At 31.1% G+C, this 13,404-nt stretch overlaps 2 protein-coding genes across 4 annotated transcripts in view; one reads left to right on the forward strand and one right to left on the reverse strand.

The window, feature by feature from the left end:
- The first annotated feature begins 5,533 nt into the window (after positions 1–5,533).
- LOC117179584 (suppressor of hairless protein-like) overlaps positions 5,534–13,404 on the forward strand; it is a 220,530-nt gene continuing 212,659 nt past the window's right edge. For 2 of the 3 annotated variants that reach the window (XM_033371540.1, XM_033371539.1), the window contains exon 1: positions 5,534–6,047. The gene's annotated coding sequence lies outside the window, so the exon portion shown is untranslated. Of the gene's footprint in view, positions 6,048–6,454; positions 7,252–13,404 lie in introns of those variants that run through there. The other variant, XR_004467936.1, reaches the window with a different exon arrangement.
- LOC117180447 overlaps positions 12,530–13,404 on the reverse strand; it is a 43,656-nt gene continuing 42,781 nt past the window's right edge. Inside the window, exon 3 of the mRNA XM_033372946.1 lies at positions 12,530–12,667. Within this exon, the coding sequence (XP_033228837.1) occupies positions 12,530–12,667 (138 nt within the window). The remainder of the gene's footprint in view (positions 12,668–13,404) is intronic.

The following is a 13,404-nucleotide window of genomic DNA, read 5'->3' on the forward strand; positions in this document are numbered from 1 at the left end:
AAAAGACGAGATGTTTACGTTTCGAAGGAGTTGCAATAAACGAGGTTTGACTGAAACCCGAAATTTACAGGGAATTGTTTTCAAGGATTTGAGTAGACACCCTGGTTAAATGATGTTTAGAATGAACATCATGAATTGAAACAAAATTTGCGTATAGTATAATGTAGTACTTTTTATTGAAGCCTGTATGGTTTTTGTGATTTTCAAAAAAATGTTATCGAAAACTTTTTTCAAGAATTGACCATTGAAATTTTTACGATAACATATGTTCACAAAAAATTTCTCGGAATTTTTGTTTGTTTATATTTTGCTATCGAAATTTGTACAGTTACAAATCTAGTTGTTTTTATTGAAGCCTGTAACGTTATCGAAGGAAAAAAATTGTTAGAACATTTTTTTTCTTCAAAATTTTGCGATCGGAATTTTTACAACCACAAATTTAGTTGTTTTTATTGAAGCCTATAACACTCTGGGGAACACAATTTTCCCTCGAATAATTTTTTTCTTCATTTTCTGATCAAAATTTGTATTGTATTAAAAAATTCTTTTACCTAAGCATATTATGATAAGAAATCTTAAAACCTCGCTGAAACACGCATTTTTCTAAATAGTTATTAAATTATTTGTGAAAATAATGTACAGGCTCACGGGAAAGTGTCGTATACGTTTTTCCAGCTTTTAAAAAATCTTGTGAAGTTTCTGAAATTGTATCCCTAACAAACAATTCATAAGCAAGGTTAGAGAAACATTTACATTAATTTCAGCCCTCTCAAAATACCTTGCAAATGGTTAAGAGCAGAATGAGAACCGTTCGTGAATAGATATAAATAATAATATTATCGAAATAGTTGGAGCAAGAAAAAGACAAGTTTTGCTCTGCGGCAGAGCAGAACGCTATAAAGTTGGAGGAAAAGAGCGAGTCCGTTGTCGCTGTTTTCCTCCAACTTCAATCTGTTCGTCTTTACAGCGGCACGAAACTTGTTTTTTTCTTGCTCCAACTATTTTTCGATCGTACTTTTCCTGGACAATGATAATTATTCTACTCTTGCTCTACACTGAAATAAATAGTTTGAGACTAATGGCAATCCGAGTTTGCTTGAGAATTTCTAATTGAATTAGAAAGAAAATTGTGCTGTCTCAGCAATACGAATTTGAAATTTATTACCTACGTATAAGAAAATCACCAAGCCTAATATGACAAGGCAAGTTTGTTCGACTGAAATGATAGTTGGGAAAAGTGTAGCATTAGATATATGATTAAAATATCAAAATATTATAGTGTGGATACAAGAATTTTATGCCTCGCTATCAGGGCTGTATTGAACGTATACTTTTATCAACTATTTATTTGAAAGAGCACTTCGTTTAAGTGTTGCATTGGGCATCCGGCTATTTACTTGATACAGCCATACCAATCGATGTATTGTACCGTGCATCTTATTAGAGATTGATGGAGCCGGTGAGGTGCGCGTCGACTCGGCAGTAGTCGCCGTCTTCAGACTTGTTTTATAGCCAATGAGGTTAGTGAAGAAGCTTTTGAATACCTTACTCCAAAATTTTTACAAGATTAATTATTATTAAATATTTTATCAAACAATTTCTAAATAAATTATGTATTTAACATTTATTTGCCTTTCATTCTTGTATCTTCAGAATAATATTTGAATTTTACGTATACAATAGGTCAGGATTTTTTGGTAATTTCGTTATTTTACGCCTGATGGCAATTAGAAATATTATAAAGCATTTTAAATGATTTTTAAAAAATTCAAAAAAGTGTAAGGATCTTCATGTAATTTAAACATATGTTTAACCCACTACCGCCCTTAAAACGTTCTTTTTTTTTTCTGATTTTGAGATATTTAGGAATATTATTTCTATGGCCGAGTGTATACAAAACTAAAATTCTAGCTCATTACCGTCCTGACTTTCATGTAAATCCTTGCGTTAAAAATTGCTGTTCGTCTCAAAGTCATATTTAAAAAAACTCAAGTCTTCCAAGCGTTACATATATGTCACTGTGGGCGGTAGAGGGTTAAGTATTAAGACAGATTTTCAGGACTTATTTGAAATATTTTAAGTGATTTTGAAGAATTTTTAAGGAATTCATCTATTTTGGTAAAAAAATTCATTCTTTGGTTGATCGTTTAACACCTTGATTGAAAATTCGATTCTTTTTGGTTGAAAAAACATTTTTTAATACATAAATTTTAACTGTATCATTTTTTATTTAAATTTTATCTTTTCTAGTTGAAAATTTATCTATTTTTTTGTTAAAGATTGAACTATTGTGTTAAATTTTTTTGCTTAAAAATGGACCGCTTTCAGTAATTAAAAGTTCATGTTTTTGTTTTAAAATTATTCTTCTTGTTTCAAAAAGCGTCTGTTTTCGGTAAAAATAATTTATTTTGTCTTTTTGAAAATTTTAATATTCAGTTAAAAATGAATTTTTGGAATAAAGAACTTTAACTGTATCATTATCGGTTGAAAATGTATTTTTTTAATTAAAAAGTGTGTTGTTTTTTTTGTAAGGAAATTGACCTTTCTCAGTTAAAAATTTATCTTTTTTTGGTAAAAATTTATTGTTCTTGTTTAAAGTTCATCTATTTTAATTAAGAATTGATTTCATTCCTTAAAAATCCATCTTTTTAGTTAAAATTCTTTTCTGTTGATATAATATGATTTCTTTAGATAAAGATGGAACATTCCATTTTCCGTTAAAAATTTATCATTTCAGTAAAAAATTCAATTATATGGTGGAAATATTTTCCTCTTCGCAAACAAATGTAATCATTCCATGATAACTAAAAATATTAAAGCCAGAATAAATTTGAGGAGCAGCTGATTAGATCGTTATTCGTGAAGTCGGGCGAGCTCAGTTCATGTTCGCGCATTTTCGGCTTTATACGAGGCTGGTCTTCGCAGCAGCAAAGTGGGGGGAATTTTCTCCCTTTATTTCTGTTTCGTTTTACCTCTCGCTAATTCTTAGGTCGTTCTTGCTGTCGCGTATTTTTACTTCTCTTTTCCGCACGTTTTTTTTAGTTCGCTTTTACTCTGAGCGAGTCATATAAGACTTGGATGCCAAATCAGAGCAAGTTAAATAGGGGGAAAAAAATTGACACTCGAGTGGGCCAAAAAATTAAAGAGAGACGTCTTCCGGATATGCCTAAGACGTCTTTTGGAACATGTCTTTCGAACATCCTAGGGATGCTCTTAAGGCGTCTAACGTCAGTACGCAAGATGTGCCGAGAACGTCCTGTGTCTTTGAGACGTCTTTAGGTTTAAGTACGTTTGTAAAGAGATGTATTAACAAGAGTTCTGCATACCAAATTTGCTTCAGTTCATATCTTAAACCGTTTAGAAAGTGGAGGAACTGCAGGGTGGCCGTTTTAATCGTAGAATTAAATTCCCGGTTATTTTCCGGTTCGAAAACGTTTTTCACGGTCACTCAAATTAAATAATTCCAACTCTAATGCTAAACATTTTTCCATTTGAAATAATAACAAAAAACACAAATTAAAGAACTGAAAGTGGAACTCATGACTTTTGAACTTTTAAAATGGAAGTTTGCAATGGTTTAGTTCAAAAATGTTCAATTCAAATACTCAATAATTTACACGTATGAAATGGAAGGTACTAACACTTTGCAATTGAATAATTTTAAATGAAATGCAGATAAGCTGTCATGTTTAGCATTTTTAACTTTTGTAATATAAAGAGTTCAAACATCCAAATTCAGTTCAAAAAATTAAAACCCACGTTATCATTTGCAAAGCTATAAATTGAAAAATCAATCAATGAAAAAAAATATATTATTTTAAGGAACTTTAAGCTGGAAAAATTTCAAACTAAAAATTTTTTGAACTGAACTTTCTTTTTGAAAATTTTTTCAGAACTTCTAAGTATACTTATTTTAAAATGAATTGAATTTTTCTTAACATTTTTAGAAAATGCTGCAAGTTGAAAAAAAATTCCTTAATATCTTCCAGATTCTTTTTTGACAATTTTGTAAATCTTTTAAAACCTATTTAAATATTCTCCTAAATTAATTTTTTTAATTGAACAATCATTTTCAATTTTTCTGGACATCTTAAGTTAATGATTTAATCTTTTTAAGCCTTTTACATTTCTTAAAAAGCTTGTAATTTTTTGTTTCAAATCTGCAAATATCTACATTTTTTTTAACAAGGTGCGTATTTGTACTCAAATTTCGGTACGGATAGTCGAATTTCGCCGGTACACATACTTCGTTTAAATTATTTAAATTTCAAGTTTTTAATTAATTTTGAATCTTTTCAGAACTTGTAAACAACTCGTAAAATTACTCAATTTTTCTCTACTAACAACAAGTGTTCAATTATTATTTATACATAAAAATTCTACAATTTCACTTAAAAATTAAACATTTTTTGAATATATCAATTAAAATTGTAACATATAAAGTTTAAATGCTCTTAGAAATTTTAAAGATTACAGTCTATCTATATCAAAAAATTCACTTTCAAATTTTTTACTTTTAAATATTTTGTTTTAAATTAATCGTCCTAAATGAATAATCAAATATAGCTAACTATAAATAAAGTACAGATAATAATAATATAATAATAATAAATAATAATAAAGTACAGATCCATTTTAAAAAAAAAAGGTATTTATATTTACCGTTGAGAAAATAAAAATGTGTCTTATAAAATATTTTCAACTTCAAACGCTTTAATTTTCAATGGTGCAAGTCGTCAAGAAAGCATTGTATAATTCTTTAAATTAAAAATGTACGTTAAAAAATAAAAATCCAGAATTGAACATTTTTGAAGTAAAAGATTTTTGAAGTACGTATTGTAAACTGAATGATAGCATACCCAGTGGGCACGTCCTTGGGATTTTAAAAGTTTTGTGCCCACTGGGTAATTGAAAAAATTAAAAATTCAATTAATTATTTACAACACTGTTTATATCGAATTTGGCAAGATTTTTCTTCTAAAAGTGAGTAAAATTCCCGGTAAAAAATGAATTCACTGTCATTTTCCGGTTTCCGAGTTCAGCAGCCACCCTGAACTGTTTTCAAATGAGTTAAATTCATTGTTTTGATACGTTACTTTTTGAAAATCATTTTAAATTCACAAAAGTCCTGAGTTTTTAATTTCAAACTTTCGAAATTGAAGCTTACAATTTTTTTATTCAAACGCAGAATAGTTTACGCGTAAACCTGGAAGCTCTTAATATTATTCAATGGAACAATTTTAAAAGAAAAGACATGTAGATCCACGTTTTCATTTCTTATGCTCTAAATGGAAGAATGAATCAATACATATTAAAATTTTTTTAAATATATAACTTTGAAGCAGGTTGATCGTTTTGACGGAATTTCGAGGTGGGCACTTGAGCTCACCCGTTTCATAGTAGCTTGCGGCCCTGGGTACAGAGCTAGAGGCAACAACTCAAGTGGTGTCGAGAAGGGAGAGAGGCTAGAGGCGCTGGGGTCGGCATGGCCATTGTACATGATTGTACAACAGTCGGGCCAAGTGAAACAGTAGAAACTGTTTGTGGCCGTAATAACTCGAACTTCGTGGTTTCGATGTCACTGGGAAGCTTTTAGGCTTAGTTAAGCATCGTGCTTTGACCTGCGTGCTCGCGCCCTCGTTGGTGATGCTTGTAAGGGTCTGGTCGCAGCTCTCGCCGCTATTTCTTCTTCACATGAAACCCGATGATCGAATCCTCGACTTTCGGCGCCTCGCTTCATTCTAGCCGCGTTCTCACGCTAATTCAACGTGCAATTTTCCCGCTGAACTTGGGAACGATTCGAAGTTTGAACTGTCGCGCGTGTGCCAACCCCGCAGTTATTAAGTTGGCAGGACTGTCCAGAAAATTCGGAAAGTGAACAGGTGTTTTTAAAATGGATTAGCTGCAATGAGGCGAGAATAGAACGGCCGCTTTCTGCGTAGCGGCAGATTTTTCGGAATGAATCTGACAGAAGGTCTTTTAAGGATAAATAATGGAGTGGAATTTATGGATCTCATGGAGTGCAGCAGAAAGTTGATTAGAGTTAGGTAAGTGTCATTTGTATCCTGTGCGACGTAAATAAACAACTCTGTAATTCGTGCCTGTTGTGATGCGTGGATGTGATCACGGTTTCTTAACCTCTATTGCGAGCTCCTGTTCGGTTTGCAATGAGTGTAAGAAAATTCCGAAATTTTCTGTTTCCATTGTGTATCATTCGCACAGCTGATCTCAAAAACTAAAAAGGAGGTTAAAATTTGTTTATTCGCAATTTGACTTTTTGAGACAGGTTTGTCTTCCTTAGTTTTTTGCATTTTGGATGACTGAAGTTAGTTCATTGAGGATTATTTAAATAAATTTTGATATAGCCTTCGGAACAAAGTTGATCTTTTTTCACATCTTTAGGCATTTTAAACTTACCCTAAACTGTGATCTTGAATTATTGTATTATTTACAGGTTAGGTTGCCACTGTTGGGTGTTCACAAGCTTTCGGTTAGTTTGTTGGGTTTGTTGACTTGGCAACTAACAAAATATCCATAATTTCATCCCTTTCGTCGAGGAAAGTGACTTCAGGTCCATAACACTTGAGTGATCAAAACCACTTATCTCCCAATAAAACCATAAAATTACAGTAAACCCCTTTTTACTTAGGCTGTGGATGCGTGTCTTTCCATAGCCTAGACGGTTAAATTACACCAGTTCGTCCGGCTGCAGCAGATTTGTACCAGTGGCCGGATGAATGTATGCAATAGAATTCGTTCATGTGCAATAGAGAAAGCATGACAGTTAATTGGTCCATGTAAATTTTTCAATGAGTAAAAGCGTTCATCTTATTGTTTCTAATAAATTAAATAAAAGAATAATTAATCTTTTTATAGAACTGGTTATATTAGCTGTTTAATTTAGTTCTATAATAAATGTTTTATTGAGTCCTAATTTATTAGGAATTTTATTTCTACTACTGATTCCATAGATTTGATCAAAAAACATGTCTTTGCTGAGGGGAATTTAAGCTCAGTTTAAAAATTTTCCTCATTGTCATGGAGTGAAAAATGACCAAGTATGTATAATCAATTAAATACATGTAGAAAACAAAAGAAGTGAAATTAGTTTCAAAACTCCCAGGTGAAAGTTTATATATAGTGGACAAGACAGTAATATTTTTCATTCGTTTTATAACCTTTTGTGTAAAAAACAAACAAAAAAATATAAGTTTTTTCCACTATATATAAATTCTTTACCTGGGTTAGATTAAAATGCAGTATAAAAAGCGAAATGAATCTTTTTTATTGAAATTAAAGGATTTAAATCATTTTATTATACTTGTACACGTAATTTATTTAAGAGGTTAGAGAGAGATTATGTTTCATTTATTTACATTTAATTTAGATTTTACACTTAAAATGCTAAGGATTTTGTACACTTCAAATAAAACTTAATTGAAGTTTCAAATTTAATCTATCAATAGAACTTGAAAATTAAAAAATGTTCAGTTTATTATAATTAGGTAGTACAAAAGGATCCGATATCAAAACCAAACTACTTGTAATCAGTTCTGGTCATTTTGGGAAATTTCTTCGGTATTTATGGACTACATAATTAATTAACGTCAGTCAAATATATTAAGAACTTTTATCTTAAAGTTTAATACTGGGATCTCTTAAAAGTTTAAAATAAATTTTTAATTGAATAGACATTTGAAGATTTCGAGTTCCAAGTTTTTCCACATTTTTGATTTTGGATAAATATGCCGATATAATGTATCACGTCAGTAAATAATACTTCAAAGCGTGTAACTGGGGCTTTAAAAATAATCAAGAAATTAAATATAACCTAGAAGAAATATTGCATTTCGGTACTAAACATTCATAACAGAAAGTTATGAATTTGATCACTTAAAAACTGAGGGATTTCAAACTCAAACTTTCTATCAGAATTTCTTCAAGCGTATTTTTATTTATTACCACTTGTAAGTCAAACTAAACGGGAAATAACATCAACATGAAAATATAGATGCCCTTGTGATGCTTTTGGAACGTTTTAGGAATATTTCAAAGTTCCACATGAGATGTTGCAATGTTTTTAACATCCTACGTGGAACTATTTAATATCTAAAAAACTTCACGAAAGCTTCTAGGATATCTGAGCAATATCGCATTTACCGTCTTGTCTATCTTTTTCAATCCCATCATTCTAGCTGAGCCTATCTATGTTAATATTTTTCTGCCTGTGTCAATGTAATATTCTTGACAATCTTTCCTAATGTTTATTTGACCGAGAAGATGTTTGTCTATATATCTATAAAAGATCAAATATATTAATAGATCTGTTTCAAGTTTATTTACCTCCGGGAAGTCATTAATGAAATTTCGAATTGAAAAAAGAAAAAAAAAATCAATTCTTACAACTCTTCCAGGCTTAAAAGAGTAAGAATTCAATTTTTTTTAAAACTTTGTTGATTCGCAATTTCATCTATAAAAGATATAAATATGTGTAAAATATAAAATTTATATAACTTTAAGAATAAACTTAGTGCGCATGCTTTAACTATACCGTTTTCTTTGCGTCATGCAAGTCAATTTTTTCTACTTTTTTACATAATAATCATTTGATGTTTTTTTCTTTCAGTTCAGCGTTATGTAAATCAACCTATACCTCGTCTATTTAGGTCTATCTTTTCTATCCTTTTTTCAATACTTGCCGTAAATACTTTATACTGCTCATGTGTTTCTTTTTATGACTATAATTTTCTATTTTTCTTCTGAATTCCCTCGTTTCTATCTCAACGTAACATTGTTTACTCACGTTACTTTTCTGCATCTTTCTGAATAAGCATAGTTTGCCTTTTTCTTTAAGTTCCCCTTTTTAATGCTATATCTTTCCTTTTCCTATTGTGTAACCTTATCTATTCATATTTTTTTCTTTTTTTATCCCTTAGTTAATGGAAATCTCCGTCTGTTTTTCTTAATCACTTATTATTTTCCAACCGAGAAAATTTGGACTTCGTCTATTCATGTATGTTTCTGTGTTTTTGTGAATATAGTCCTCCACTTATTTTTCTGAAACCTCTCCCTTTTATTCAAGTATTTTATGATTGTTTTTCTACATCAATATTTCTATGTATCTTTCAAACTAAATGTAGTCTATCTATTTTCCTCTGGTCCGACTTTTCTCTGTCATTCACGTCAATATTTCTCTACTTTTTTTCAATCCACGCTTATGCCACTCAGACTATATGGGTTTTCCCTCGTCTATGCATGGCTATCTATTTTTCATCCGTTTCTCCATATAAATTTTTACATATCTTCCTGAACCCCTTTATTCTTTTCCAACATACCAACTATATACGAAGTGAATCTATTCCTATCATACTATTCTTTTTTTTTAATTAATAATTTAATGCATTTTCATTCAGGAATATATTACAAAACTTTATCCACATAAAGAATTTTCAACAAATTCAACGAATAATAATGTGCATGAGGCTCTCTGATCATGTATAGTAAAATTTCGAAATAAAAGCTTTTATAAATAATTATAACTCCTAACAACGTAGCGACCAAGTCCTTAGTCGGAAACAAATTTCGGGGAAAGATATGCAGCAGGGAAAAATTGGGGGGATTTTGCCTTGCTAGCGAATTCTTTTGATGCAAAAATGAAGAGAGAATATGGATTTCATCGTGACAAAAAATTCAATTTTGTCTCGATTTTTTTAAAAACATTAATTTGCAATATAGAAACATTTTAAAGAGTAAAAGAGTTCAGGAGCTATTTTAAAATTTTTTAGAGCGTTTTTTAAATCCCTAAATTTTGCTTTGAGAAAATATAGCCTTACAGTGTCTTGGAGACAGAAAATGCCAAACACGCAATAAAATTTGTATTTATAGTATTTATATCATAGTATTTATATTTAGTTATAGTATTTATATTTTGGTCATGTTTTAGTGTGATCATAGAAAAAATCCGGAGAACCGAATTATTACTTCTTACGCACTAAAAAAATATTACGCCCTTGGCTAGAAAACAATATATCCCAATTAGAAGTTGATTTTACCGGTATGGTTTACCGGTTTTTTACCTATTACTATATATTTACCTATTACTGTTTACCTATTAAACCGGTTACCGGTTTAATAGGTATGTTAATCTGACGTAACCATATTTTCGGATCGAGTTAAAACAAATTTCCTAAATAATGGCTCATTTAATGGTCTCCAAAATCACAAAAAATTGTTTTCCAAAAGCCACCCCTAATACTGATAAACCACCCTTAATATAAATTATACGAAAATTGTAAATCTGTCCATATCATATTTTAGGGCTCATTAAACGCTAATTTGATGCCTTTTAAACAATTTTAATGCTCTGCTTTTTTTAAAAAAATAGGGATTATGCTGGTTGAACGCTAAGGCCCTTAATTATAGTATGGTCAGATTTACAATTTGTGCATAATTTATATTAAGGGTGATTTATTTCACACGGGGTTCCGTCAACTTAACGTTAAGCTAGCCTAACCCCCGGTTTCTTTTAAAAATAGTGGAACATTAAATTTGGCAATGGGGCATTAAATGAGCATTAAATAAGCCCTTAATTATGCTATAATCAGATTGGCAAATTGCACATAATTTATATTGAGGGTGGTTTTTTTAGTATTAGGGGTGGCTTTTAAAAAATAATTTTGTGTGGTTTTAGTGAGCATTAAATGAGCCCTTTAATTATGTGATGTGCCAGAACTTGATTTACGCTTATTTCACATGGGGTTCTACCACTTTAACGTTAAGCTAGCGTAACCCCCGGTTTTTTGAAAAAATAGTGGAGCATTCAATTTGGCAATACGGCATTAAATGAGTCCTTAATTATGAAATAGGTTTTAACTCGATTCAAAATGTGGTTACGTCAGCGTAACATACCTAGAGTTAATATGTCATCACAGTGGTGTAATGGTCTTCTTAAGGGGTATTTTAGCTACGTAGTCCCGAGCAGAAATCCTTATAGTGTCGCTCGGGTGTCCGTTCATCACACTTTTTTCCATGAATGGGCAGTAATGGGAAATTTGGAGAGGAAGTGAGGCAAATTGATGGGAAGCGGAAATTATAAGAGGGGGGAGTAGGTGAAGTGAGTGGAAGTAGAGGACATTATTAGAAATTATTGCTGACTGAGAAAGGGGAGTGTTACCTGGAAGCGATGAGGGGGTTGGAGAGAAGGAAGAAGTTAGAGAAGGCGGGTGAATGATGCTGTGAAGGAAGGGTAAATATTAGGCGGAGGGTTGAACAACTTAATTAACGTCTTAATAGGCTACGAACTCCTAGAACGAAAATCATCCAATTTTGTCGGTGTCTGTATATATGTCTGCCTGTATGTATTTTTTTGATCGAACTGATAAGGCGTCATAGTAGCGTTGACGAATCATTTTAGTTTGAAGTCCTCAAGAACAGCTCCGATTTTGATAAATTAAAAAAAATTTTTTATATTATTTAAAATCAGAAACCTTTTGGAGGGAGCAAACAAGTATTTCTACTGTTAAAACAATTGTGATGATGAATATCGTATGAAAAAATTTTTATATACGATATTCATCAAAAATGAAAAAAAAAACTGATATTTATATTTTTCATTCATATTACAGTCATAAATAGCTAAAAATTAAATCAAAATACGGTAGAAAATTTTCAAATAATTACTTATCATTTTTTTTATAATAGTGCAGTGACATAAAATTTATATACATAACACAATTTGTGTATTCATTGATTATAATATCAATATTTGCAGATTTTCTTGGTACTTTCTTAGATTTGAGACTCTTGGATTTTATATTTCTGCCTGGCTTGTAAGTTTACACAGCAATCAAAACAGCTAAGAGAATTAAAATAAACATTATTTAGTTTACACATACTCCAATTAATTTATTAATATTTTTAATTTAATGTTGAAATATGAATTTTCTATCACGATGTCGATTGGACGGCCTCTTTGACGTTAAAGGGGTCGGATTTTCCACCAATCACAGCTCACGTGTCAGTGATTCTCAAATATCTTTTTCTGTGCCGATGTTTTGTTTTGATTATGTGCACATCGAAAATAGAAGTCGCAAAATATTATTTTAAAAAAATGTCAAAGGAGGGTTTTGTAAGAAACAATAGAAAAAATTCCTAAACAATTCCTAAATATATACGATTTTAAAATGTGTTAATAGTTGCATTTACTTTTTTCCTTCAGCATACTACTGACTCGTAAAAGACCAAATATTACAACAAGATAACTTTTTTTTGTCACATAATCATGAACATATAAAGCTATCAAATCAAAATAGTATGAATTGACAGTAGACCATGGCCTAACCTCTTCATCATGAGTTTCGCATCGTTACATTGATAGATAATTATGACCTATTCAGCTAAAAATTATGTATTAAAGTTATTTGATCTAAAATCTTGAAACAACCCTGTTGTACTGATGAATGTTTCGAACGCCAACAAATGTTTTTCTTTCAGTGGGCGAAACTCGTTGTTTAACAACGGACATAAACGATTAAAAATCGGAAATGTCTTCTCCAAATCTCATTGATTCATCACAAGCACGTTTCTTTCCCATTCCTATTCCATCTGCGGGCCCCTTTCCATGCGCCATTATAGCACAAGAGTCGTTGAAATCCTTCAGAAAATTATGCTGTATAAAACATACCAGTATGAATGGTTATTTTTTGGGAACTAGCATCAAAGTGCATAGAGTGCACTTCAGTGTTACATTTACAATATCCATTCTCACTGAAGTCAATCCACAAAAGCCTTCGTCTTTCTTCAATTCTTTTTTCAAACTTTTTACATGAATATGTTGATGATAAATATTATATTCATTTGTCAGAAGAACATTTAATTCGGATTTGAATTGCTTGAAAAATTCACTAAATAACTCAGTAACTTTTTTCTCTTTAGATATCACAACAGTTCTTTTTGTAGGTTGGTAATTTCATAGGGAACTATATGTAATTGGGTGTTTTGTAAAAAAAACTGTTACAAAAAACAAAATACAACTTATGCTATGTTTATTAATAGTACAAAACACTGTATATGGAATGGAGGATTTATATTAGAATTATTTGCTACTGGAAAACAATTTGTTAGGCTGCCTATGCAACGAACTGCATAGGTCAGATGCTCATTAGAGACTAGTTGACGGTTTCGGTTTTGGAGATGACACGATCTCGATCTCTTAAAGTGACCGGTTCACTTCCGATACTTGACGGCAATCGACGAAGTGGAAAACCCTAAGGGAAAAACCCCCGAAGTTGAAACCCAAGGGTCTAGAGCAGTGGTCGGCAAACTTTTTGCTCAATTTTCAGGTATGGTCAGGCTCCACTAGACTTAATTTTTTCTACTACTTTCCGGTCTATTTATGTACCTTAG

The sequence above is a fragment of the Belonocnema kinseyi genome, chromosome 9 (genome assembly GCF_010883055.1).
Source record: "Belonocnema kinseyi isolate 2016_QV_RU_SX_M_011 chromosome 9, B_treatae_v1, whole genome shotgun sequence".
NCBI lineage: Eukaryota > Metazoa > Arthropoda > Insecta > Hymenoptera > Cynipidae > Belonocnema > Belonocnema kinseyi.